Below are 26,141 nucleotides of genomic sequence, written 5' to 3'. Positions count from 1 at the left end.
GTTTTTTTTTTTCTTTTAGTGGATTTTGTTTTACATCTGTACCATCTGTACATTAATACAGTACATCTGTATATGGTAGTTCATATATGACTACAGTCATACTATTATAGCTGGTCACTGATAAAAGAAGTCAAGGTGCTGGTTCTGCAATAGCCAGCTGGAGGTTTCTTTTGCACAGGTTTAAAGTTAAAAACTTTCAATGGAGACTTCTTTCTTGAAGAATTAAAAAAAAAAAAAGAGAGAAATAAAAAGGGGGGGGCTTTTTAATCTCATTCCCCCTTTCACCTCAAATGAGCTAAATTCCTTCAACAGTTCTTCAAACTCAACCTTTTCCTTCATACAGGACTGAGTTTTTTGTACTTCCCTGGACATTGAAGCTAAGTAGTAATATTAACAGATCATTTGAAATCTTCGTTTGTACCAAAAGGGGGAAAGTTATTTTCTTACCACAGAAAGAAGGACTTGAACTAGGTTGTCAATTTTTCCCTTGAGCTGAAATAGCATTTGAAACAACATTAACTTGCACTTAATTTTTAAAATCTATGGTTCCCTGTGAGCTCATACCTGATTGCTAGTGTTTTGCACGTCATCCATTAAAAGCAAACCCAAAAGATAAATTTTAGGAGAGATTCCTGCAATCCCAGAACTTTCAGCTGAGAAACCAAGCAGGAGAAAGCCCATCTCTGCATAGTAATCTCCTACTTGATAAAGATCCTGGACTCTCATTGCAGTCAACAAAAAAAATAACAACAAAGCAATTAAAAGAAGGAAGCATTACCCTCTGAACAGTTATGAAACCACACACAGAGGTGCTAACAGGCTTTGGCTCTTGCCCCAAGCAAGTATCTCCATAACTTACCGGCCTTCTCCCAACAGCAGCAGCGCAAGTGCACGCTCTCCCACTCCACCTGCCCCCTGCTCCTGTAGGGGTGAGCCCCAGCGCTCGCCCTCTCGTCCTCGGGATATCATTTCTCTATGGGCAAGGAGCAGTGGCAGCTGCAGGGAAAGACAGAGGCAGCACAACCCACGCAGGCAGGAAGGAGTTTCTTCATGGGAAACACACTCTATGAAATTACCCCATAAACCAGAGGAGGGCAGCAGGGAGGCATTTGGGCATACCTGATTTGCACATGGTCAATAGCAAGGAAGCTTGAAATGTTATCACTGTTTGAAATCTATTGTGTATTCAGGCAAATGGGCACCAAAAGTCCTCTTTGGGAGATGGCAGTTATCCTGAACAGGTGACAACCTGCGCAGATTACCAATATCATGGCCAAAATACAGACACTGTGCTGCGGCACAGCATTCTGCTACACTCACTTAAATCACACTTCTAACTTGTCTGAAACTATCTAAAAGCATGCCCTGCAATGTAGATATTTATCAGTTCACATTTCCATACCAAGTTCTCTAATGATCTCTTCTAATATACTAAAACCATATATATATATATATATATATAGCAACTTTATACCTACACACACACATATATATATATTTAAGATGGCTTGTTTTTTCAAAGCTATTCCAAAAAAATTCAGAACATCTTCAGTGACTGAGAGACACCATGATAAGCACAAGGACATCACTTTAGAGGTAGATAACAGTAGTAAGCTCTTTGGAAACCTCTTCCTTGTTTTAGGTACTTGATGTCTTGCCATGAGGCCGCAAGAATGAGTAGACAACATCGTATTAAGGCTGGCTTAGGATATTCCAATTCCTTGCTTGAACTACTGCAGATGGCACTCTGGCAGCCATGCAGGCACTTGATTCTGTTTGTAAGTGGATTTACAGTGTTCAAAAGATTACACTTTTGAATAGCAAATAACATAGCATGAAAATAAAAGGAAGGTAGAGATTCCAACTCTTAATAAAAGGTAGAATAGAAGAAAAAGAGTTATTAGCATAAGGAAGAATACTTCACATCTGATTTTTTTCCTTGACAAAGCTCTCCTCCAACAGCATAAAAATCCAATACAGAGACAACTGTAGATAGTTTTTCCCCAGAACGCATGTGAGGGATCCTCTGTGAAGTTCAGCATGAGCTGGCAGCAAAGGCAACAAAAAGGGGGCCACCACAGTCTCAGTGCTTCTTTGCTAGAAAAATTTCCAACCTGAACACTCCCTCACACATACACTGTGAGAGCTCTCCGAAGACACAGAGAGTGGTTGGTACGATCTTTCCTCTAGAAAATTTGTTGGGTATCCACTATGTTATACTCAACACAATGTAAATGCAAAAGGAGAAAAAGAGCTCTGGTGGAAGGAAGGAAACAAGCCCATGTTTCTGCATTTTCCCGGCTTTATTTGGGGTTATTCTTGCATCTATTTACCTACCCACTCAGATGCCAAAACAGATTTTAAAATCTTTTTGATTGATCAAAGTTAGCCAGAATACTTTCCACAAAAGAGAAGTATAGAGTTTTGTAGCATTCAGAAAGTTAAATAGAACCATCTTCAATACAAAGAAATGTTCAGGATTTCACAACCTATGGCAAAGGACAAAAGATCACTGAAGACGGAGCACTTGATGCACTTTACAATCTGGCCCTCAGACTCACCTGCTGCTTTAAACATAGATTTGAAATTGACACTGGTAAATCTTATAACTTGGCCAAAATGGCAGTATCAAAATGTCCAGGTCACTTGACCAGATCACAATTTACAGGTTTACTCTTACACAGCAATGTAAAGTTCATGAAAGTAAGATAAAAACATATGTTTTCAAAGTTGTCAAGAACATTAAGCATATGTGACAGATGGATCTGTGAATTGGAAAACGTCCTCGTCATACAAGTCTTCTGGTAATTCTTCATCTCCATCAGCAAAATATGTGGGGAATGGAGGGTTCTTATTGCAGTCCTTGTAACCAGGCAATTTGGTATCTTTCACCTAAGAAAGTAGAGGAAAAAAAAGGAATTTATTAAATCTGTCTCACAGATAGTCATGCACTAGAGCTCAAAGAAATCACCTTGAATGCATGAGAGACAGTTTTCACACTACTCCCATATATCTGAAGAATTCCATGTCTAATCATCAGTCATTTTAATACCAACTCAACTACAGAATTCAGTATTTTGTACCCAAGTCATTGAAGAGCTTAAAAAAAAAAAAAACTAAAGAACCAATCCCCCATCCCCAACCCAGAATTCATCACTTGTGCCATACTGTGAGAAATCCAAGTTTACTGCTATGAATCCATGGCTCACTATTTCAATATGCTGCTAAAATAAATGTGTAAATAGTGCTGGGTTTAACTATGTTTATCTCATTTATTTTCCTACAGGACATATCAAGTTATATTACGCAGTGTAATCCCTTCAACAACCAAGACATCCTTTTTGCTACTTCTGGCCTGATTTTGCAAAGTGCTTAATTTCACGTGCTGTACCGAGCCGTTCTGACTACTGAGGAACTATTCAGTGAGTGCAAAGATAAGTACTAAGAATTCTTCATGGAACGAGCACCCCGGTTTGTAAAACATGTGCCTTTAAGAAAGCTAATTTCTAAGAAAGATAATGCCACGCAGAAATAACTTTCCTATACTGACCTTTCTACATGTCAAAAGATTTAAAAACTTGTCCTTGAAACTTCAATCTCTGAAGAAAATTAGTAGCTGGAATTATCAGCAAAAAGCAGATTGTCTGAGGTAGAAGATAGACAGCTGGTATCTCTGAGGAACGGAAAGCTACAAATTCTCAAATGATGAAATTTTATTTAAAACCAAATTTTTCATTTCCGAATTGTTACATATGATCTTTCTGTGGGAGCTGTAATAACTCCTTTCAGTCACCACTATATTCAACTGGATTTAAAAAAGTACAAATAGGTTAGGGAGGAAGAGTTTACTGCTCTCTCTCTCTCTTTTTTTTTTTTCCTTTGCTGCTTAAGTAAAGGAATCTTATTACTTTTTTTCGGAAAGAAACCCACCAAAGGCAACCATAATTTACAACAAAATTAAATAAAACAATTTTATGTCTGCTGACAGTTCTGTTCTAACAGCACTGTATTTACCAGATTCACATCTGTATTACTCAAGTCTCTACCAACATCTAAGAGAATTCTTGCAAATGTAGCACACAATATTAGACTTAAACTTCAGCTTATGAAGAAACTTCTATGTTCGATTCTTCCAAATGCAAGTTAAGTTCCAGTCCTGAAGCACGAACTTAGTGCATCAATACCAGTTTGAAAGACCATGTCTCTTTTCCTTCTAAGTTTCAAGACTGCATTATTATTCCTACAAAAGAGAATGAATTTCACTTTACCTCTGAAAGTTTTGATTAGCAACTCAAAAAGCTGTGCCACTTACCTGTCTGCAAGCAATTACTGAATGACTTTCTCTACCTCTATGAAGGACACTGCATACCCAAAGTTTTGCATATCTATTTCCTCATACTCGTATGCATATTTCACGATATTATAAATGAGATTAATAGTATGCACTCATCAAAGTGTACATACAAAGTGTATGCAGACAAGAAGTTTGAATGATCTGGTATGAGTTACACTCTCAGTAATCCTTCTAAAAGCATCTTAATAAGGTAAAGAAATCCCACTGAATGCCCTTTACCTTATTTCTCAGAGTAAAAACTGCAAGCCTGGAAAACAATGCTTCAGTGTAAAAAATTAAAAACTGTACTAAATACCATTTCACTTCCTTCCTTCCCAAACATAAGTTATTTACCTTTTCTTTTAATTTATACTGAAAGTGGCTGCTATATGCAATGGCCTTAGTAATTTTCCATAGTACAGCTGCAGACTCTAACAGATGTACGATTATGCGCAAATATTTAACATACAAATCTCTCAGCTGTTTTTGGACCCTGAGACAAAAATAATATCTATAACTCAAAATGATGGCCCTGACATTATTAAACTTTTTAAAAGTACTTTTCTGCAGGGTAGCATTGACCCATTTCAATATATTAGCATTCTCTTCTAAAGAGTTCTCAAAAAATAGGAGTCTCTATGAAGTCAGAACAAGACTTAACACTCAGTGTTACTAAAGCCCAGTGAATTTAGCTTTCACCCACGGAAGGAATTAGGCTGAGGGTCCAACTGGCTGTTACCATCCTGTAAACACTCATTGTTATAACTTTGTATAACACAATTATTTGGTGTGCGTAAGCACTATATTAATATTAGTATACATAATCTGTGAAGTTTTTAAATTGAGATAAATACTAGAGAATGCAGAAATTGGACTTGGTCATGATTTTGTTACTAAACCTTTAAAACACAGAAATGATTTAGCAGACACTCAGTAAACTGCACGTATTCATCTCCCATATGTTGACAGCTTAATAGTCAGGATAAACAAACACAATTTGAGAAATCTATCATCACAAAGTACTTAATACAGTCTTAAATAAGCATCAAATTTTGATGCTTAAGTCACAGCTCTCACACTTGCACTTTAACGAGGCTTCAGGCTATTCTAGCATCCACAGCAGCAGAATACCAACTCTTGACTAACAGAAAAATCTTTAAATAAATTATTTAAAAAAAAAATTCTTAAGTGCCATATTACCTACTTCAGCTTCTAAGCTACCTTAGAGGTCGTATATGAAATTGAATGCAAGAACTACACCCATTTCAGGCAAGTGTTATTTTGCCTTAAAAACAAAACCAAACAAAAACCCACCACCATTTTAACGTCATTAGTCCACACGTCAAGGCTGTACTTTATTAGATCTGAGCATAGATTCTTTTGAAGTGATGAAGTGAGCTTTTTTGATTAATTTTCCATCTAACTAGAAACATTACTTATGTCAGTTATTCGCTTGCACAGTTCAGTGTGCAATATCAAATGAAAACTGACTTCTAATTAAACCGGGAATCCATCCTAGCGCCCTGCAGTTTTTCTGCTGAAAATTAAACTTGAAGAACTCAAGTGCTTCATCTCAGCCCAGACACAGTGCTGATGCACTAAGTTTCTAAAAATACACAAAATACAGAAGACAAACACATACTTTAAGGGGCACTGTGGTTTTAATGGTTACCAAGCAACAAAGAGTGGGCACTGGACACAAATGCTTTGAGAGGCACAGAGTTAAAAAATATTACCATGATGTTCCACTTACAAGCACAGATAAAGACAGATAGCTCCACATTGCCTAGACATTAGCCCTACCTAATTGCAGGTGGATATTTAGTGGAATGAACAGTAATTATAAAAGCTGCTATCTCACAATTTCTCTCCTCAGCTTCAGGTTCAAACAGCTTTGACATCAATGTATAGAGTCAAAGGCTCTATGTAAATAACAAAATATCAGGGAGGAAGAGCAGTAAGACACAAGCTCAAAAACACCACAGAAAAATGCAGCAAACTGAGAAGAATCAGACATGGGAGACAAACATGCACAACATTGCATGATGTCTTTTTAAATAGTTTCCTCTGTTCTTCAGAAATGTATTTTAAAATGAAAATTCTTGATTCAATATCCAACTCATATGGCTATAACCCTCTCTTCCAATTACCAACTATGAGTGGAGCTGATTTTTTAAAATAATTTCAAACAGCATTGTGTCTTCATGTGAAAGCATAAGTTTATTTGTTACTAAAAATCCATGAACATTTAAAGGAGCTTTGACAAAGATGAGAGTCTTTCAAGTATTACACCATTTTAATCAAGCCGTTCTAAGGCACGAAATCCCTCTCCGCCTCCTCCTCCTCGTGGATCCTTAACCCTGTTTTCTAACAATGACAATAGCTACGACTCTGAAATGTGCTTCACATGCCCGAAAGCCTACTTCAAGATATCTGCACTTTTAAACTGCAGATAACTATGACATGAAATATTTTCAAACACAGGTAAACTGCAAATACAACTAACAGAATTTCTACATGTTAAAATTAACTTTACTTGAAAAAACAACAAAACTATTTTTACTTCTGTTCTTTGGATAAAATTCCAACTACTGCTCACAGTGAGTGAACTGAATGGAAATCACCAGCAAAGACGGCAGGCACTGGAATGGTGGCAGAGCAGAATGCCATTGCCATCAAAATCAGTTACCCTCTTCACATTTTGATGTCAAAGTTGTTTTACTGGATATGCTCTGATGCTTTGGCCCAGCAGTTTCCTATTAACAAGCTGCTTACAGCAATCCTGCTTCCTCAAGCCTCCTCAAGCCAACAGCAGAACTGCTTCCAGAGCAAACCCAGTAACAGGGGTGCTATGGATTCTAGTGAAAGTACTATCTTTGTGAAAAAAGCAAGAGGGGGAGCTGGCCCAATGATGAGAGAAGCACAGCACCCGTGCTGTAAATTATTCTGCCAGGAGAGGTGTACAATGTCTGATTCGCAAGCTGAAGACAGCTTGTTTAAATGAGATCTCCACAGCCTAAATACAAATGGGCAATACTAAGACACGTGACTTTGGTTTAAAAGCAAATAAAGCTACTTCATATTAGAGAATAAATGTCTGCGTTCTTAATCCACTTAAAAGCAGAACCCCCAAAATGAATGCTAAGTCTAGCTGTTAAATGAGCTGCACCTCAGCTGCTCTGTAAAAAAGTCAACTGATACTGAGTATGGCCATGAAATTGGGAATGCTTTCTATTACTTTTAAAGCAGTGCTAGCTGTGTATTTCTGCTCATGAATACAGCCCTTATGTAATATTCCAGAAATCTCACCAACAAGCTAGTGACTCAGATTACTGCTAAAAGAGGATGCCCTAGACCCAAGACACCTACCACGAATTTAGAGCAACTGTGCTGGCTTATCACAGGCTAGATAGGTACAGAACTGTAGTGCAAAGCTAAGAATGAGCTGTTTGGTGTGGGTGGTGATCCACTGTCCCCAGTAATCATTCATAATCTGAAGGTTGCATTCAACCAATGTTTCTCCTACTGTAAGGAGACAGCTGTAGAGATTAACAGTCACTAAATAAGCAATGAGTTAAAGCAAGCAAACGTACCTTCACCAGACAATTTTTGTGACCTGGAACAGACCCATTTACATAAATAATGTCATGTTTTGTGTTGATTCTCCACACCTAGGAGACAGAAAAAAAATACTGAGACTATCTTTAGACAATATTCTCAGCTTTATATGAGCTGGGAATACAAGCTATAATACAAGCTATATACAAGCTACAGTGAAGCACAAACTGATTGATTAAGGGCAGGTAGAACTCTAGGGAAAAAGAATGTTCTGCGTAGACCTAAACTTGCCACAAAACTCAAGTCACTTGCCATGCTAAGTGGATAGTGGTCTAATGCAGGAAAGCTATTAGTTAGCTTAAATGACTTATGATCAGGCTACATACGATAGCTCTTCACCCAGTATAATACCAATTTAAGCTCCCAAGTCTCTCTCTCTCTAACAGCAAGAGCTGTTGTAAAAATCACATGTGACAAATTAAGACAAATATACTCAAGAAAATGCTACTGCAAACATTTTTTTAACTTCTTAATTCTATGAGGTGCTCAACTGAACATGCACATTTTCTAGTTACAAAACATTAGTTTTGATTAGCAGAGAGCAGCAGCACACACTCGCGGGGTGTAGGTTAATATGCTTTGTGTGCAAACAGCAGATTGTGCCTGCAAAGACAGAGAGTGGTAGCAGAAACAGCCCAGGCAGTGCTGCAGGTGTGCACACATCAGAATCGAGGCAGAAACCATAACCCCCTTTTTGCACAGGAACCTGCAAGGCCATTGTAAAGCAGCGACATCAAAGAACACAGAGTTTGGCTGGATTTGAACAAGCAGAACAGGCACTAAGACCTAACTGAAGGGTCTCAATAAACCTGAGTACTTTCCTACTTCAAAGGCAGAGATCAAGGCACACAGTGACAAGCACATTATATGTGGCAGCGTCACCTGTGCCAAAGTACTGCACATATGCATAAGGCAGTTCAGGTGTCTTATTTTCCCCTTTGTAAGCCACAAAAAGGCAGGAGTGCATATTTGCCACTTAGGTCTTTTCAGCTTTCTTACTTAAAGATGCAGCTATGATCCCGAATTCTGAAGCTGACAGGGAATGGTGGATGGTACACCACCACCACCACCACATCCACTGCTTGTCTAGGTAGCCCCCTTTTATATTCTAGTAAACTCACCTTTAATCCAAAGGATGTTCTGTAAATGTTACCCATTTTACCAGGCATTTTCTTTCCACGGTAAACTTTGGAAGCTTTCTAGGTACAAAGAGAGCTCAAAGATTACAAAACTGCAAGACGTACATTTACAAAGCCAAGGGGAGAAGCAAAGAAAATATATTGGTATTTTCAACACTGAAAATATTTAATTAGCATTTTAAATACCTCCAAGTTAAGTATTAAACTATGCATTACCTGAAATATCTTCTTCAATAATAATGCTATAAAAATACTATATCAACCAATAGATATTAGCTTTGCTTGACTAAAATATTTGCAGATTCAGAGAAAAATTTTCACTCGTCATATTTTTACTTGGCAAAGGAATAAAGAGTATAGTTTTCTAAAATCCCTGTCAGCACAAGACTCGTGCCTTTAACATGGAAAGCAGTGACTTGCTAAAACTACATGTGGAGTCCATCACAGAGCTCCAGTGCAGCCCTGACTCAGAAGGCAGCCAAAATTAAGATAACTTGAGCTTCTCCTCTTCCTCCTCTTAAGTTTTATAACAACTTTGCTACAGATGCACACATTTTTGTTAAACATTTATTTTTCAGAATAGAATATAAAATGAAACTCTCTCCACTGCTCCAGTTTCTCTACCTCATTTTCATTTGGAAAACTTGGAGAACAAAGGTAGGGAAAAAAAGGCAGGAATAAGCGTAATAAAATTCACTTTGACAGCACTATCTAGTTACCTTGCCAAGCCAGTATCAGAATTGCCACAATTTAAAGCAGCTGGTAATCTTTTCCAATCCATAAATGCCATAATAAAGGAATTTTTAATTTGGTTTCAGATCACTATTTCACCTATACTGCCAAGTACCAAAATCTGCTCAGCTACATGTTTTACTTGCTACCAATACAGGATATTCATAAATTAAGATATAAGAGAGTAGCTGTCTGCACCATTTCTGCACTGTTCCTTGATTTCTGAACTTCCTCTCAGGAAACTGGTATTCTCTGCTAGCACAGAGTGGACAACACACTGGAAAGCCTGCTTGTCTGTGCTAAAAGGGACAGCTATTTTGAAATAATTAGTTTCAGTGAACATATCGGGGCGAAGTTTATAAACCAGGTTTAAAAAAAAAAAAAAAGGCAAGGAAAAAAGAAAGAAGAGTCCTCACATTGGTAGATATTGCTCCAGGACGCCTGTGAGTTTTAGTTTGGCCATGAGTAGCAGGCTGGCCTTTAAATCCCCATCTTTTCATAACACCTTGAAATCCTTTACCAATTCTGAAAAGAAAATTAAAAAAAAAAACAAATGGGTTAATCATACTTGAATATCCTAGCAACGAACAGTAACTTCAGCCAGACTCCTGATTTCTTGACGTGTAGCAAAGCTCAGCAGTCAGAAGAAAATATTTTAAAATCTATATTTTATATCACAAACATATTCTAGGGCACTGGTTAATGTTTAGAGAGTAAAAAGCACTGGAAGACAGTAAAATAAGCAAAAAGGCTAACAAAGCTCCTTGCTGTGATGCTCCTCAATACCAGTTACTATATTGAAGCTCTCACCAATGTTAAGATGACATATAAGAAAAACAAAATAAATAAGGAAAAACTGAATAATAACCCATACCAAAACTTAATAAAAGATGAAAAGATCTGTTGAAGATCAAGAGATGAAAATCAAGACTGCAAAGAGAAGCATCCAAATAAGCAAACTAGCATTTGTTTACCAAACTACAACAGATTTATCTCATAACAGCCAACTCTAGAAAACAGCTTTATATGTAGTGAAAATACATAAATCTTCTGATCTGGACTCATCTGACACATAAGGTCTAAAACAAAATTACAAATAAATGCTTCTTCAACATCCACACCTTAATCTTTGAGGCAAACGATAATATTACTGCCTTTGGAGTTCTGTGTTTACCGCAGGGACAGACTCAACAAGAAAATTGCCTTACTGTTACACAAAGAAAAAGCAGATTAAAGTATGTTTAAACCTGCAGCACTGTCAGTTTCCAAGAGAAAAAGTCTTTCCACAGGGATTATGGCTGCACCGATTATTTGATTAACTTAAACAAGATGATCCTTTTCCTTCAATTTACAGAAATCCTCTCATGGCTATGGCACAGTCCTGTTAGTTTAAACATTAGAACCTTCCAGCCAAGCCCAAGAAAACAGAACTGTGTGTGAGTATGCACTGCACAGGCTCTATAAATGGGCAACTTTTTGCTGACCCAACAACTTATTAAAGTAATACCATTAATAAGCGGAGAAAACTCCAGAATGCTGAAAACACCATTCCCCACTCTTTCCTCTTCCATTTGGACAGTTCTCCTCTAGAGGATTTGCTTTAGCCAACCAGCCAAACCAGAGTCAAAAGCAGACACAGAAAGAACCTTTAAAAGCAGTGAGACACCAGCAAAAGTGACTCGTACAACCCCAGTGTCTGCCTCCCAGCTCCCCTGTGCCCACATTTAAATCTGCCACAGAACTCCAGGGAAATCTGGCAGAGTAGGATACCTAGATTCATTTATCTGAAATCAAAATCTTTGGTTAGAGTACCTTTTTTTTTTTTCTCTCTCTCTCTCCTTTCTTCTTTTCTGTTCATCTCCTACAACTACAGAGATGCTATAGCACGGTCAAAAGTGTCACCTGTCCCTCTGGCCTGCCAGCCGGCCACTTGGCACACAAGCACCTGGCACGAGCAGCCGGAGCCCTTCCCAGACAGGAGACACTGGTGGATCAAGGGGACATGACAAGGATGGGGGTATGGCCAGGAACTGAGGGCACCTGGCGGAGGGAGGAGCAGGAATATCTGGGATCAGGAGTACAGGACAGAAATCCAAACGCAGTAAAGTTTCGTTACATCAACATCTCATAAATCAAGCTTACTCTAAAAGCTTGCAGTACTGAATAGGGAGAGGTGTAAAAAATGTAAAACAAGAAGTTGTTGGCAATATTATTTGAAAAATATTCGTGTTTTAAGAGTGGCTGAAACTCCATATTCTTCTGCATTTTTAGATTGCTGAGGCACTAGTAACTATAAAATACATAACAGCAACAAGACAGTACGAAAACTTTTATCTATTCTGCAAAAATAATATTTTTCTTTCTTGTTTTATCTACTATAGGCCATGTTTTTCAAACAGACTACTTCTGGCATCTCTAGTTGCAAGATGGAATTAAAAAACTCTCCCAAACCAAGTGCAAGTGGGTCACCCAGCAACAGCTGCGCAGCGGCCAGGGAGAGCAGACTGAGGGCATGATGAATTCCTTAGCTGCAGAGATGCACTTGCAATGCACAGAAAACCACACAAGCAGCTGAAGTGCCCGTTCCAAAAGAAAATAGTACTGTCAACTTTAATCAAGAACCAAATCCCTGATGCAATGAAACCACTTCAATACCTGATTCAGGTGGTCCATTTTTTAAACATGAATGATGCAACATGCTGTAAATTTGTACCTTTTGTAAAATATAATAAAAAACAACGCTCTATCTACTAAACTACAATGTGAAACAGCATCCAACATTGGAAATATTAAGGTCAAGAAAGAAGCAAAGAATTATTTTTTAACTTTTCTTAACATTAATTTTCTATTCAACTTGCAACTCACAATCATTGCTGTGATTTAATGTTCACCATAAGAAGCTACAGTTCTGTTTCATTTTTGTTTTTCAAAAGAAAAATCATACAAGTGTATTATATTATTTAAGCACATCCCAAGCTGAAAAACAATGATGTGGTTTTTCCTAACCTCATCCTTTCTCTTAAAGAAAGTTGGGAACAGTATTAAACTACAGGTTTATGTAAATCAGAAGTAAATTTTAAAATAAAATTAAGAGACTATTAGCACCAGTTTAAAATCAAGCTTTGTAAGAAGGAGTGTTCAGTTAGGCATTTACTAGTCCTGCCAGCATCTCTTATCATTCCAGCAGAGTATCATACCTCTAAACTAAGACCTTCCTGATGCAACTGTGAGCTGCTCTCAGAGAAGTGCTGGATTTCTGTACTATACTCAAAGAAAAACAATTATTATGAATATAAAATTTACCTTTATTTCTAACACAAGATTTTATATTCTTCCAACAACTGTACGAAACAAAATGTTTTTGAAGTCAATATTTATCATATATAAAGAAAGCAGAGGACCTAAGATGCTGGCTGTTTTTGGCAGAAGAAATAATACAGAAAGCCAGAAAGGAGTTTATATATTTTACATTTGTTGTAAACCTTCTGAAAATTAACTAGTACTTGTAAGAATATATTTATGTCAACTTTTGAATAGATGGCAGGTGTCATGTCTTAGTATCAGATTTCTTGATTTCAAAGAGTTTGTCTTTTTACTTTCCTTACATCACTAGAAGTTAATGTACACAGTATAACGGAGAGAAAAAAAAAAAAAAGAAAAAACAGCAATGGGCATAATTCTGCTAGCTCCATATAAACACTTTTCAAAAATATGAAGGCTTGTAAAACCAGGATCTTCATCCAGAACTATGTATTAAACAGAATTAAGATCTACATTTCACTCTGAGAAGGTCAAGTTATATGTGCAGTCTCTCTGATAATCTTATCATCGAAATGTGTTAAAAGTAGAAGGTTTGTCATCCCATTTATACTGTTGAGATTTTCGTATGCCATCTTCTGACTGTTGTCAGAACAAAAATAATCCTTGATTCAAGTCAAGATTTTAGGACAACAGTATTATTAAGCACAGCATCTGAATACGCAAGTTTGTATGAGACCTTAATTAGACTGGAGATATATATATTATCAGTCTTATGCCATACAGGGAATGTCATCCTATCAATCATCTCATTAAAGCATGCTTCCCTATATTCCATAAAGGAGTCATATAGGCAACAATTGGGAATATGCAAAACAATTTTAATGTAAAGGTTAAATGAAATGAAAATAATAGTTCTGGAGAATTAAAAATAGAATTTAATTAGAAACAGTTTTTCTAATCTCACCTGCAGGAAAGCAGCTGTTAAAGTCATTCACATAAGTTTGTATAGAACCTTATTTTCCAGGTTTGATTTAAGTGAAATGCCAGCACTTAATTAGTCAACATTTATTTAGAAAACTACTCGAATACAGCTCTCTAATTAAGCCATGATTTAGTTTGCTGCTAACTCTTCAAATCTAGCTGATTTAAAATACAATTATTTAGATGCTGCAAGGGAGAAGAATTACAGCTTTTTAGTCAAATAATTTTAGAAAATTGTAGAGTATATTTTCAGGCTTGGACTATACTGTTAACCTAGCAAAGGTTTAATAAGCTGCTAACTCTTCATAATCACCACTTACTTACGTTTCAAAGTAAATTACTATTTGCTTTTTCTTTGTATTGGCAGAATTTCTGATAGTCCAATGGCTTCCTGAAATGTCCATGAGACAGGTTAAACAGAGGCAGAAAAGGCAATTTTGCAAAACAACCTCTCATCTAGCAACTACGAAATGTAAGGACTGATCTTTTAAATGGCTTAAAATAGACATTAAGGAAAACATTTCCTGCTGAAGACAGACCACATGCAGGCTATCTACTGTCAGTGTCTAAAAGCTGCTCACACTGGGTTGAACAAATTACAAGACTTAGAATAAAAGCAAACTGCACACATCTTTAAGCCTTCTCGTTTCCATGACAGTGGTTTTCTCACTGAAGTATAAATGAATCAAAACATTTCAAACGAATTCAAAAATTTATTTTCAACGAGAGTTTAAAAGGGGACGATCGAAAAGGGATTCTGATAATCAAATGAAGATACTAACCAAGACTTTTCTGAAATGCAATGAACTAAGAACATCTTCCTAATTTTTGTAACAACCTACACAGGGATGAGGAACCTCTTGTTTTTATTAAACAGGTCCAATATTCTCCACAAAACAATTACTTGAATTATTCTATCCTTTTTGCCTTTCAAAGGAATACCTGCCTGTATTTTAAAAAGGCTGAATCATTTAAAGCAGTGCCATGCAAAGCATTGGGCAAAATGAAGATATTCTCTTAAAAGCTCTTCTGCAAAGGGAAAGCATTTAACTTGAGCAGGTGCAGAATAAACTGCGATGAATTAAAGGCTGCTCACTAAACACAGTTTAGAAGCTACACGAATAATATACCAGGTTCGAGTATTACATAAGCAAGTGTGACATAGAAAAATACTAATTCCAGTCAACGACTCATCTTCCTTAGATCGAAATTTTAGATAGAGTAGATAGATTTTTCAATAGGTTGCCCTCACAGAAGGCATATGAGAACTGGTGACTCTGCTACACTGATATGGTCAGCTTCCCTACATGTACACAGGAATAACAAGGGGAAACGTTTGAACTTTTTAAGTATTACACCAAAAAAGAAGATAATTACAATGCATGATATTTCAACAAAACCCATTAGGCATTATCTCCATTACACAAATAATTGAACAGCAAATGAAAAACGTCATTTTGGTATCATAATATAACAAAAATGTACTTCACTGTAACACTGAGATAACATTTTTGCATCCTCTTGGGCAGGGGAAATTATGCATGTAACAGACGAGGCATGACTAGTCTTTGCAGCAAGGTGCCAGCTATTATTTTGACATCCTCTACCACTTGAGCCCTAACTTGGTATTCACAGTATTCTGAGAGGAAAACATTCCCCCTCACATTAAAGAAAAAGATCATTAGTGGGTTGCTGGCAGAGGAGATGGACGCTAATCTGAGAGAAAGCCATATAGGATTGTGACAATTCTGTTGTCCTGCTAAACGTTTTCACTTTCTTGCTGCTTCTCATTCTGTCCACACACTTTCACCTCTTTCTGCATCTCTTTGCCAAATTAAAATCAAGGACCTCTTCTGAGAGCTGAGGCCTCTCAATATTTATCCCCTAGCTCGACCTACCACATGTGCAGCATTATACACCTCCTGGCCTGTGCTAGGCTTAAGCACCTTAGCTGTTTATCAAGGCTCTCGGTGTTAATCATATACTTGTTACAAGCAACACATGCTCGACCATAGCCCTAAGAGTAGTATTTGTCTAAACATTACTGCTCAAAATTAAAAGTAAGCTTCAGTGGAAAGGAGAATTTGGTATTTACAAACCAATAACTGAATGGACTTCTATTTTCTGCCACTCTCTTTACAACGAAATTTTGGCTTTTGTTAGCCATGAGTTCCAGCCAAGGATGGGAAGGGAAAGCAAGCCATTGGAAAGCGGCACCCTATGCATTTAAAGGGTTAGGAACCTACGTTTTTGCAGTTACATCCACGACCTGCCCTGGGCGGAAGTGAGCAGCATACAGAGGAGTTCCTTCAAGAGAAGAGGAGAGATCATGTTCAACTAAATGCTGAAAGCCACAAATCAGCATTAAATCATTATCTTACTTACAGGGCATGACATAGTCACAGGAAAGGAATGAAACTTCGTCTTGTATTCGTGTATTATTTGCTTCTATTCATAAACCTTCATTACTAATTCATGTGCTTTGTACTTGCTACTAAGCAAGTTTCTCAGTTGCCAGCCCAACTCCAGATGGATAGAAGGGACTTGGCAAGAACATAGAATATGTTCTACTTAAAACTACAAGCACCTGAAAAGTTGGAATGTATTTAAAAAACACATTCCTTAAAAACAGGGTGAAGCAAAAGTTTTGCCAAATCTTCACTCTGTTAAAATATGTCAGTCATATTTCTGAAGCAAAAAAAAAACCCCAAACCTCAGACTACAACTTTATGCCTCAGGAAACAATATTATGAAATTCTTCTCAGTGTCCCTCTCATAATGACTATCAGATAAAATAATGCATGCCATGTTACTTCCAACACTTCAGCCAAGTTTACTCAACGTTAAGACTAGCAAGCTTGGATAAAAACTAGTTTTCTAAGCAATGAAAACAGACTTTCTAGGAAAAAGGAAAAAACACGTTTCTTATCTTCTAAAAAGTGCAGGCTATTTCCTCCCCCCCCCCCCAAAAAAAAATGAAAAGGTTGTTTGTACTCAAAAATAAATAAGAATTCAACATTTTTGGTATAAAAAGAAACGAACATACATTTCCTGAGTTGGACTAAATTTACAAGTGGAGGACATCAAACAACCACGCATGTCGTATTCTGTAGCTCAGAAAGATTACCTGGTTTAATGATGGCATCATTTGTTACATTAAATGATGTAATTTTCTGCTTCCGTGGTACTCCAGCTTCTCTAAAAATTTTCATTTCAGACTCTGATCTCTATAAGGAAGAGTAACCATAGAAAGAAGTAATTTTAAGATACCCAGGGATCAACATTTCACTGAATGTGACTGCAGACTGTCAGAGAAGCAGACATATCATACCGCACTTATCTTGAGAATTTTTAAGTGTATATGAAATAGTTTAAATCTTCTGTATCTGCTTTTTACTTTGTCAGCTAGTTACCATGAAGTTACATCACATGACCAAGAGATTTATGAAGATTCCTAAAATTAAAATAGAGAAACTAGCCATATAGGCTGTACATAAAACACACTACTGCTTTTTCTTGTGTTTAACACTTCTCAAATTGATTTCTAGACATTTCAAAACATTTTTTTTTCAAAGCTGTTAACAATGACTTAGTTCTACATCATCACAAATAATTTTTCTTACACATAATAAAGAAAAACAGACAAATTAGGCCTTACCTTGCAAAATACTCTGGAAAAGCTTAGTTTCTCATGAAACCAAATACAGCTTTTCCGAACAAAGAGGCAGTAAAATGATGAAAAATGAGTTTATGATGCATACTTCTAAGATATATCAACTGCACTCAATACCAAAAGATTGATGATTTAATAAAGAAGAGTCCTTCATTTTAGTGAATTCTGACATAAACTTAAAAACGCTTTAAACGGTTTTCAGCTGTTTTAAACTAGACAGCTCACAGACAAGAGCTGACCACTGAGAGGATACTTGTAAGGGAAAAAAAGATGCAGGAAAACTGAGGCTGCAGGAAAGAGCAATGAAGCTGATTTTTCTTCAAATGAATACTCGTGGAAACCAATTTAAACATCTGCCAGCGCTGTCACACTTGGATAGTCACATCTCAGGTTCACTTCTCAAAAGTTCTGTGCAATTACCCCTCTCCAAAAAAAAAAAAAAAGTTTCTCTGTATTTTCAGAGAAAATAATGTGAATAACTTTTAAAATGTATGTAAGTTGCTTCTGTAAGTTTGAAAGCCAGCATGTTGCCCTTTTTCTTTTTAAAAATATATAAATACGGGTTATGAGAACAGCAGAAGTATTGTGAAGAATGGGAGAAGCAGGATGATAAAGCAGCTCTGACTTAATCAGACACAAAATGCAACTTTTGAATTTATAAACCACCCTTATTTGGGGAGGAAGTATAAACTCAAAGTCTTTGAAGGTTTTTTATTTTTAATTGAAACCAATCTGTTAAAATAATAATACAAAACTTCTCAAATACCATTTTTAGAAAGTCATCTATTAAACACAAAACCCTCACAAAAGGCCACAAAAACTTCATGAATTAGTGACAGATGACCATCAGATTGTGGTAGCCCTATGTAAGATTTAAAATAAATCAAATTCAACTAAATGGCTGCAAAGCAACCCTTTATTTTAACTGCTACATAAATCTGCTTCTTTACATGACAGCAAGTGGAACACTGTGCTCAGCATGCGTGTCTGGAAAGAGCTATCAGAATTGAAAGAAAACATAGTAACTGTGAATGGTTAAAATCACTCACTACTTCTTCAGAGTTTCATTCTTCTACTCGAATAATAGAAACAAATTTTCTTCAAGCAGTGAAGTCACAGATACGTATTTCTACAAACAAAAACCTGAAGTCTTTACAAAGCTTTGCATTACTGCAAAAATATTGAGTGAAATCTCAAGGGTTTATATTTCAAGCTTATTACATCTTTCAGTATTACAGGAAAATGATCATTAAACCAGCAGCATACATGTATATATATATAAATATCTTAAAACATTGACAGAATTGTACTTTTTGAAATATTTTGAATGCGAAAAAAATCAAAATACTCCAATTGCAATAGACTGACATCAATCAAAGTAAGAAGAGAAAAGAGTTATTGCTAAGAATGTAAATATTGCTTGTCATTTAAAAAAAAAACTACACTTAAATAGATGAAACATTCTTTGTTAGCGAAATTAAGGAGGGAATCGTTAGACTGAATTCACTAACATCAGTAGCTGTAGTGAATCTGAGGAAGACAGATGTTCCTATGAGGAACTAACAGAAGATAAACTGCTTACACTAATACAATACAGAGTCAGTCAGCTTTTAATTCTCACATAGACACTTCAGAGAAAAAAAGAAACATACAAAAGTAATAAAGACAGCAATAATTCAAACCTGTATTTAAACCATAGAAAGACAATATCTGCAGGTACCTTAATAACTAAAATTGTTCAGAAACTGTATGCCAGATTCTTTCTTAAAAAATATACACAGTGATGATGGTAACTACTAAGAGCTCTGGCTTATGACAAGTCCTGACTACAGATTTGTCTAAGGATATAGCCAATTTTCTTTATCAAAAAATGGAAGTTTAAGCAAATTAAGAGGAGTAACGAGTTCAATGTGCAAAATGCAATTTCAAAATCATTAGATTTACATGATTTTTTAAAATGTCTTGAACCAACACAGCAGGGAGGAAAAAGCACAACTCTAATTCCTTCAGGGAAAAATGTTACACATTAAAACAGAAATGGATGGAAGTGACAGAATAGACACATGAAATGTCACTGGTAGTGAAACATGATATGAGCCACTAAATAAAGGGAGATACATTAAAATATGTGCCTCTCCAAAAATTACCCCACAAAAGCCAACAAGCTTATCAAATGAAAAAAGAAGTTCCTTTTTCCTTTATCTCCACTAGGAAGATGAGGCAAACAAAAAGCACATGGATTAATTCTGAGTCTTTGGGATAACTTTCTTTCCGAAAGAAGGGGGAAAAAAAAAAGAAATACACATTCTCAAAATACACAGACTTTTGAGCAGTGAAAATAATAATCATAAATCTTACTTTGGAATTGCCTAAGACAAACAAAGACATGTCGGAACACTGTCACAGAGTACACAGCTCTATTTTACAGAATCACACAGAATACAATCTATTTATAAAATTCTCTATGGAATAGAATATTCTCTACAGAGTATCGCTATAGAATATCTATTTTATATAATCACAGAAAAAAGCAGTCCTTTGTTCCTGCCTTGATCTATAATTCCATTTTCCTCCTCAGGATCAACCCCTTTGCTAGGTAGCCATAGTTATTCAAGACTGGGAATTCCACATCAGGTATTTGGAGTATCTAAAACGTGACCATCTTTTGATACTGCTGTTGACAAATACACTCATAGAGCTGTCTGACTGAAAATTTAAGTTTTAAACTTTTTATTTATGGTATAGCTATATGCAAGTGAACAATCTCAACAGATTCATGGCAAAATTGCAACAAAAGCAAATAAACAGTACAAAAGGGTCAACCATAGAACAATCAATCTAAAAACTGAAGGAGCCCCATGACTCCTGATGACAGGAGATTAAAAGATCTTTAACGTGTATTTTGGTGTGTTAAGTCTCCCCACCCACCCAAAAGTGGGGAAGATTCCTGGTGTTTCTATACTGCTAAGGGTTCTGCAGACTCATTACCATAGGATGCTTTGTAACAAAGAAAGAGAAAGTTTCCAAACCTATTGCTTTCTCACAGTAACAAGGGGCAAAAATCTTCAGCAAGTTGTCCTCACTTTCTAGACTCTGGGAAAGAACGATCAGAAATAGGTGAGAAGACACCTAAATTCATGCCACTTAACCAAGAATTGAGACTCCCACTAAAGACACACGCAAAGGTGAATCTGACAAAAGATACATTCCAAAAGCTATGTCTGCAAAAGAATTTGTCAGAGGAAGTTTATTCATGTAATTCTAGTAATGTAATGATGATAAAACAACAACAACAAAAAAAAACAGCCAAAGCAGTTTACTTACCGAAAAAGGAGATCCATTTTTCCCTCCAACAACGAGTCTCGGTGATTTTCCACCTGAATCTTCTTTTGAAATATACTTTAAAACATGGCAATCTTGCACCTTAAAAAAAGAAAATAGAAGTCCAGCAACAGACACATCTGTAACTATTAAGAGTCTATCAAAACAAGTTAAAAAAAAGTCTCAGATTTAATTTCTGTTCTTTTATAAGGAGATGCAGAGAACAAATATAGGAAAGTGATTTTAATCTTTTTTTTTCAAACAACTGAAGACTTACCTTAAAAAAAATCAGGAGAACACAAATACACAAATCATGTTTTCATGAATGCTCTAGAAATTGAATCAACTTTTATAACCACCTTTTTACCTACAGGATGTGTAAAATTCTGACCAAATGCAACTATAAAGCATACAATAACAACAGTTTAAATTACTAACTCTATTCCCTTGTGCTGTAAACATGAAATCCTTCAGAGCCTCAGTCTATTATATGGCAGTAACAGGTTGGCAAAGCAATCTCACATTCATATCTGCCAGAGTAGGTGAAAAAGCAGTTTCAGAGCCACAAAAGCTCTGTAAACCAGGTGAAACCAATTCCCAAGTGCCTGCAGTTGGGATAAAGTGAAGCAGAGAGTGAATCCCAGCTCTCCCTCATGCACACCACGCACAGTTCTGCATCACTGAACATCTGATGTAGAAGGCAGACAGCTCCTAAAAAAAATTAGAGTCTAAAAACAGAGAGCAGGCACAGCATGCTACACATGCTGAAAGAAATCTTTGGGATTCCCTATTCTGCAAATCGAGTTTCATTTTGCCTGGAACTTCTGGTTAACAATCTGAATACAGGTAAGGAGATGAAATTCCACACAATTTATTTCACCTTTAGTAGAGTGACTGCATGTTTCTTTCCTGACTTGGTCCATATTGGCATCATTCCCAATTTTACTGCAACAACACCAACTCTGCGAGAATCTGTAGATCAAAACAGAACAGAAATGAAACTCCACACTCCAACTTTGAAAGAGCTAATCTCATGACCTACAGAAAAACATCCTGCAAAGACTCTTCAGCTCAGACAAGCACAAGATCAGAGGAAACAGAAAAAATAATGATCCCCTGTGCGTAGGCTTGGAATAACTGGCTCTCGTTTTAACATTACAGCAGTAAAGTTCTTTTGTACAAATTGCCTTTGATACAATGTACAATGTTCATCATTAAGATGAGAACAAGTAATGCTTCAGACCCATTTTTGGTGGAAAAAAAATGACTCTCACATAAAATCCTAGAGCCAAATTAACCAAGAGAAAAGGTCTCTGTAGTATATTCCTCCCATTATGACCTTTCCATTTCTTGTCACTGTTACTGTATAGCAGGGACATTCTCTTAGGACTTCTGAGAGTCCACAGCTTGAAAATATAGAACACACAAAATGAATCCCTTTTAACTTTCAAAAATCAAAACACCTCCCAAATAGATAAATAAATGTAATACATCGTATCTCTAAAGAACATTTAAAGTATTACAATATGTTAATTTACAACTTAATTTTTTCATTAAAATCATCACTGCATCAGTGTCATTTTTGCACAATGCAAGATAATAAACAAGTAAATAAAAGTATCCATCAAAAAGACTCCCAAGGATATAAAGTACGTGAACTTGAAAACATTTCTTTCAACGACTGCTAGACTCTGAGGAAGAAGACACATTACTACTTAGCCATTCAAAAGGCTTATGCATGAGAAAACATAAAGATTTTGACTCTTCAAAGGTTCATATCATTTGACAGCAACCAACAACGCGGTCTGTGAATCCACAAGAAAATCCTCAAGGACATAGGAAAACTCAGAACAGAGCATATTTTGTTCCTTGCAGAGGTGAAGATGATTGAGGAAACAGCAAAAAGGATGATACTTTACGGCACACAAGCCTAATGCTACGGAATGCAACAACAGAACAAAAATATTTATGGCATAAGTCTGTTTTTTTCTCCAAAACAGATAGTTTCCCACCTGGTTTCCACTCATTCAACGGCCATGGTTCGTCCTTCAGAGGGCACAGCTTGCTGTCTGTCTGGGCTTTGTACTCTTCTGCAGTTACCTTCTGGAGGAACTTGACATTCTCTTCAGAAAGATGCTCACTCCACCATGTTGCACTGTTAATGTGCCTGGCCACACAGCCCAGCTGTCCCCTACACAATAATGGGAAAAAGTTTAAATTTCTCAACTGTTTACACAGTGTCTCACAATACATATGCTTGTATTAATGCATATGCTTATAATATGCTTCTATCTGAGTAGCATATACTGTATTATGTAATACAGTTAGCAATCATAAAGATCAAAATCACACTCGTAAGCTATTCAACCATCATCTATCAAATTGGCCATCCCTGACCACAACACCTAAGTATTTATCATGCTTGCATCTAATTTCTCAAGTACTCTAAAAATAAACAGAAGGGAGGCAAATAACAATAAATGAGGCAACCACTTCTATGATAAAGTCCCTGGATCTGTGGCTGAAGGGAAAACAGCGGATGTCATTTAATTTGACTTTAGCAAGCCTTTCAGCACGGTCTCCCATAGCATCCTTCTACACAAGCTGGGATGTTGGGGTAAGGATGGGTCAGCAGCCAGATGGGTGAGAACTAGCTGGATCATCAGGCTGCAGCAGTTGTGGTTTGTGCTTTGTGCTCTGCCAGAGGCACAAAATACTCAAAGGAGTATTTGGGGACGCTTGTCCTATTTAATGTCTCTATCCATGGCCCACAAGAAGAGATGATTTGCAACTTAGGAAATTTGCGAATAAAGTAAAATTGAAGAGAGGAGTTAACATGCTTTGGGGCAAAGCTGCCATTCAGAGGCATGGGCAGATGAAGAACCTGACGAATTTCAAAAAGAAGAGATTTGGAACTGGGGCCCAGAGAAGTCAGGCAGTTTCTGTCTTTGAGGACACCAGGATCCTAATGGCCAAAGCCCTGAGCAACCTGGTATGACCTCATGGCTGAACCTTCTTGGAGCAGGAGGTTGAACCGGAGACCCCCTGAGGTCCCTTCTATCCCAACAGCTCTAGTTTAATGTAGCTTAACTACAGCTGTATGCAGCAGTTTATTCATACTGTTGTGATTGCCTTGGGGGGCAAAAATAGGCTTGCATGCCTGTTAATCATCTGCAAGGAAAGTGAAATACATAATTTCACAGTATAATTACATAAGGCTTAAACTGTGCTGCTGGACGATGCTTTGCAGTGGATGAAAAGCACCCCCGTGCCAGCTGCACACTCACGAACGCAGAAACATTTTAAATTACTAAAGTCCTCACAGCACTGAGCACCTTCCCCCGTATTACAGTAAAGATGAATGCAGCCCGCTCCGCGTGCCTAAGGGCATCATCTCTTCTTTGCTGCCAGGCCGCGGCACGCACGTAGCTGCCCGTTACCAACGGGCGGCGACTCAAAGCCCGGGCTCAATCCCGGCGCCGCGACAGGCCCCGCTCCGCTCTCCCCGGCCCCGCTCCGCTCTCCCCCCAGCCTCCCGCTACCTGCTGGCGGGGGCGGCCGCCGCGGCCGCCCAGAGCGGCCTCCCCGGGCCCCAGCCCCACAGCCGGGCCCCCAAGCGCCCCAGCAGCGCCCGAGCCGCCATCACGCGGCCGTTGGCGGCGGCTTCCGGTGCGGCGCGCTCCGCCGGCCCAAAACCCTCCGGAAAAAACGTTCCGGCCTGAGCAGCGCTTCACAGGGGGAAGGTTTCGGGCGGCGCGCGGAGAGGGAGGGGCGAGGCCTCCCAACGGCGGGTGGTGGCCGGGCGCCATTTTGGGGCGTCGCGGGCCCGGGTGGGTGTTGATGTGCGGGGTCTTCTGGCGGCTGCGGGATGTTTGGGGCCGTCCTCCGCGGAGGTGGGGCTGACTCGCGGGAGGTGGCGAGACCTGGGCGGCTTCCTCGGAGGCAGCAGGCGGGGCGTGGGGATCTGCCGAGGCCACCGGGGAAGGTCCTCGCTGCAGAATGTCCCCGAGGATGGTGTCTGACAGTGTGTTGTTCAGGATGCAGCGCTCACCTGCCCATCCCGTGTGACAATGGAGGTCTTATTACTGCTTCCAGGATTTTAGGTGCTGCATCTCTCTCCCCTGTGGCCCTGCAAGGGCTGCTTGAGCCATCAGCCCATGTGCCTAACGGGCTAAGGGCCTTCCTTGGAAAGGCTGCAGAGGAGGGCTTTGGCAAGGACTAGAAGGTCTTGCCCTGTCTTGCTTGTGTGCTAATGTATCTATCTGGAGTGTTTTTGTATTATTCCAGGCTGGGTAGAAAAGGGAAAACTAGGTTAGGATGATTCAGCAACGGTCATGAACCGTTATGTTGTTGCTGTTAATCTCATCCTTAAAGTGGGACCTTAAAATATTCTTGAAGGCTGCAATGTAGAGATCCCCTTTTATGTTTCTGGTTTCATAAGCCAATATGGGCATACATTGAAGCACACAGAGGCCCAGGATCCTCATGAGTTAGTGTTAAGTTTCCCATTGACCTCTATTAAGACTCTTAAGAGAAAACTCACAAGTTAACATAAAAACTCCCAAACAAAGCTAGACATGGTGTATGTCAACCGCCCTCCCTGCTACGTCAGTGGTCCCAGCAGCTTTGCAAAAGCCTGGTGGGTGGTTTTGTTTCCTCTCCAGCCTCCCAGCTTAGCCTGGGGGCAGCCGCTCGCTCTGCCTTAAACCTCTGCCCAAACCGGAGTCCGGCAACATGAGACCAGGACAGAGCCCAGAGTCAGCAGACAGCACTGCGGGTTTGTGCTCATCCTATTGATTGCCCAGAGTGCAGCGGAGCCAGCTCCATTCAGCAGGTACCGCAGGGCTTGATCTGGCAAGCGCCCAGAGGGCATTAGAGGGCCTGTGCATGGCACTGAGCCGGCCTGGGTGCCATCTTGTCTGTCCTAGAGACCCACGTCCCTAGGAAGTAGCAAAATTCTATTTGTTCCCATTTTAACGATGGGGAAACAAGGCACGCAGCAGGATTAACTGACTTGCCAAGTCATGCTGAGTATCCCCAGCTAGAGAAGAGGGCTCTCCTGATGCTAACTAGTCTTTATGCC

General features: G+C 38.3%; 1 protein-coding gene across 1 annotated transcript; it reads right to left on the bottom strand.

Annotated features, from left to right (window-relative positions):
- Positions 1-2,441: 2,441 nt before the first annotated feature.
- On the bottom strand, positions 2,442-24,716 carry MRPL3 (mitochondrial ribosomal protein L3). Its single transcript, XM_088521126.1, has 10 exons — positions 24,601-24,716; positions 23,071-23,249; positions 21,939-22,030; positions 21,062-21,160; positions 17,192-17,291; positions 16,311-16,371; positions 10,239-10,347; positions 9,073-9,150; positions 7,927-8,004; positions 2,442-2,892 (listed from the first exon to the last, which is right to left on the bottom strand). Exons 1-10 carry the CDS (start codon positions 24,699-24,701, stop codon positions 2,743-2,745), a joined length of 1,047 nt encoding a protein of 348 aa, XP_088377252.1. The 5' UTR covers positions 24,702-24,716; the 3' UTR covers positions 2,442-2,742.
- Between the last annotated feature and the right edge of the window lie 1,425 nt (positions 24,717-26,141).

The sequence above is a fragment of the Tinamus guttatus genome, unplaced genomic scaffold, assembly GCF_059628265.1.
Source record: "Tinamus guttatus ecotype Peru unplaced genomic scaffold, ASM5962826v1 Tinamus_guttatus_pri_ptg000115l, whole genome shotgun sequence".
NCBI classification, from domain to species: Eukaryota; Metazoa; Chordata; class Aves; order Tinamiformes; family Tinamidae; genus Tinamus; species Tinamus guttatus.
This window is presented reverse-complemented; position numbering and strand designations above follow the sequence as displayed.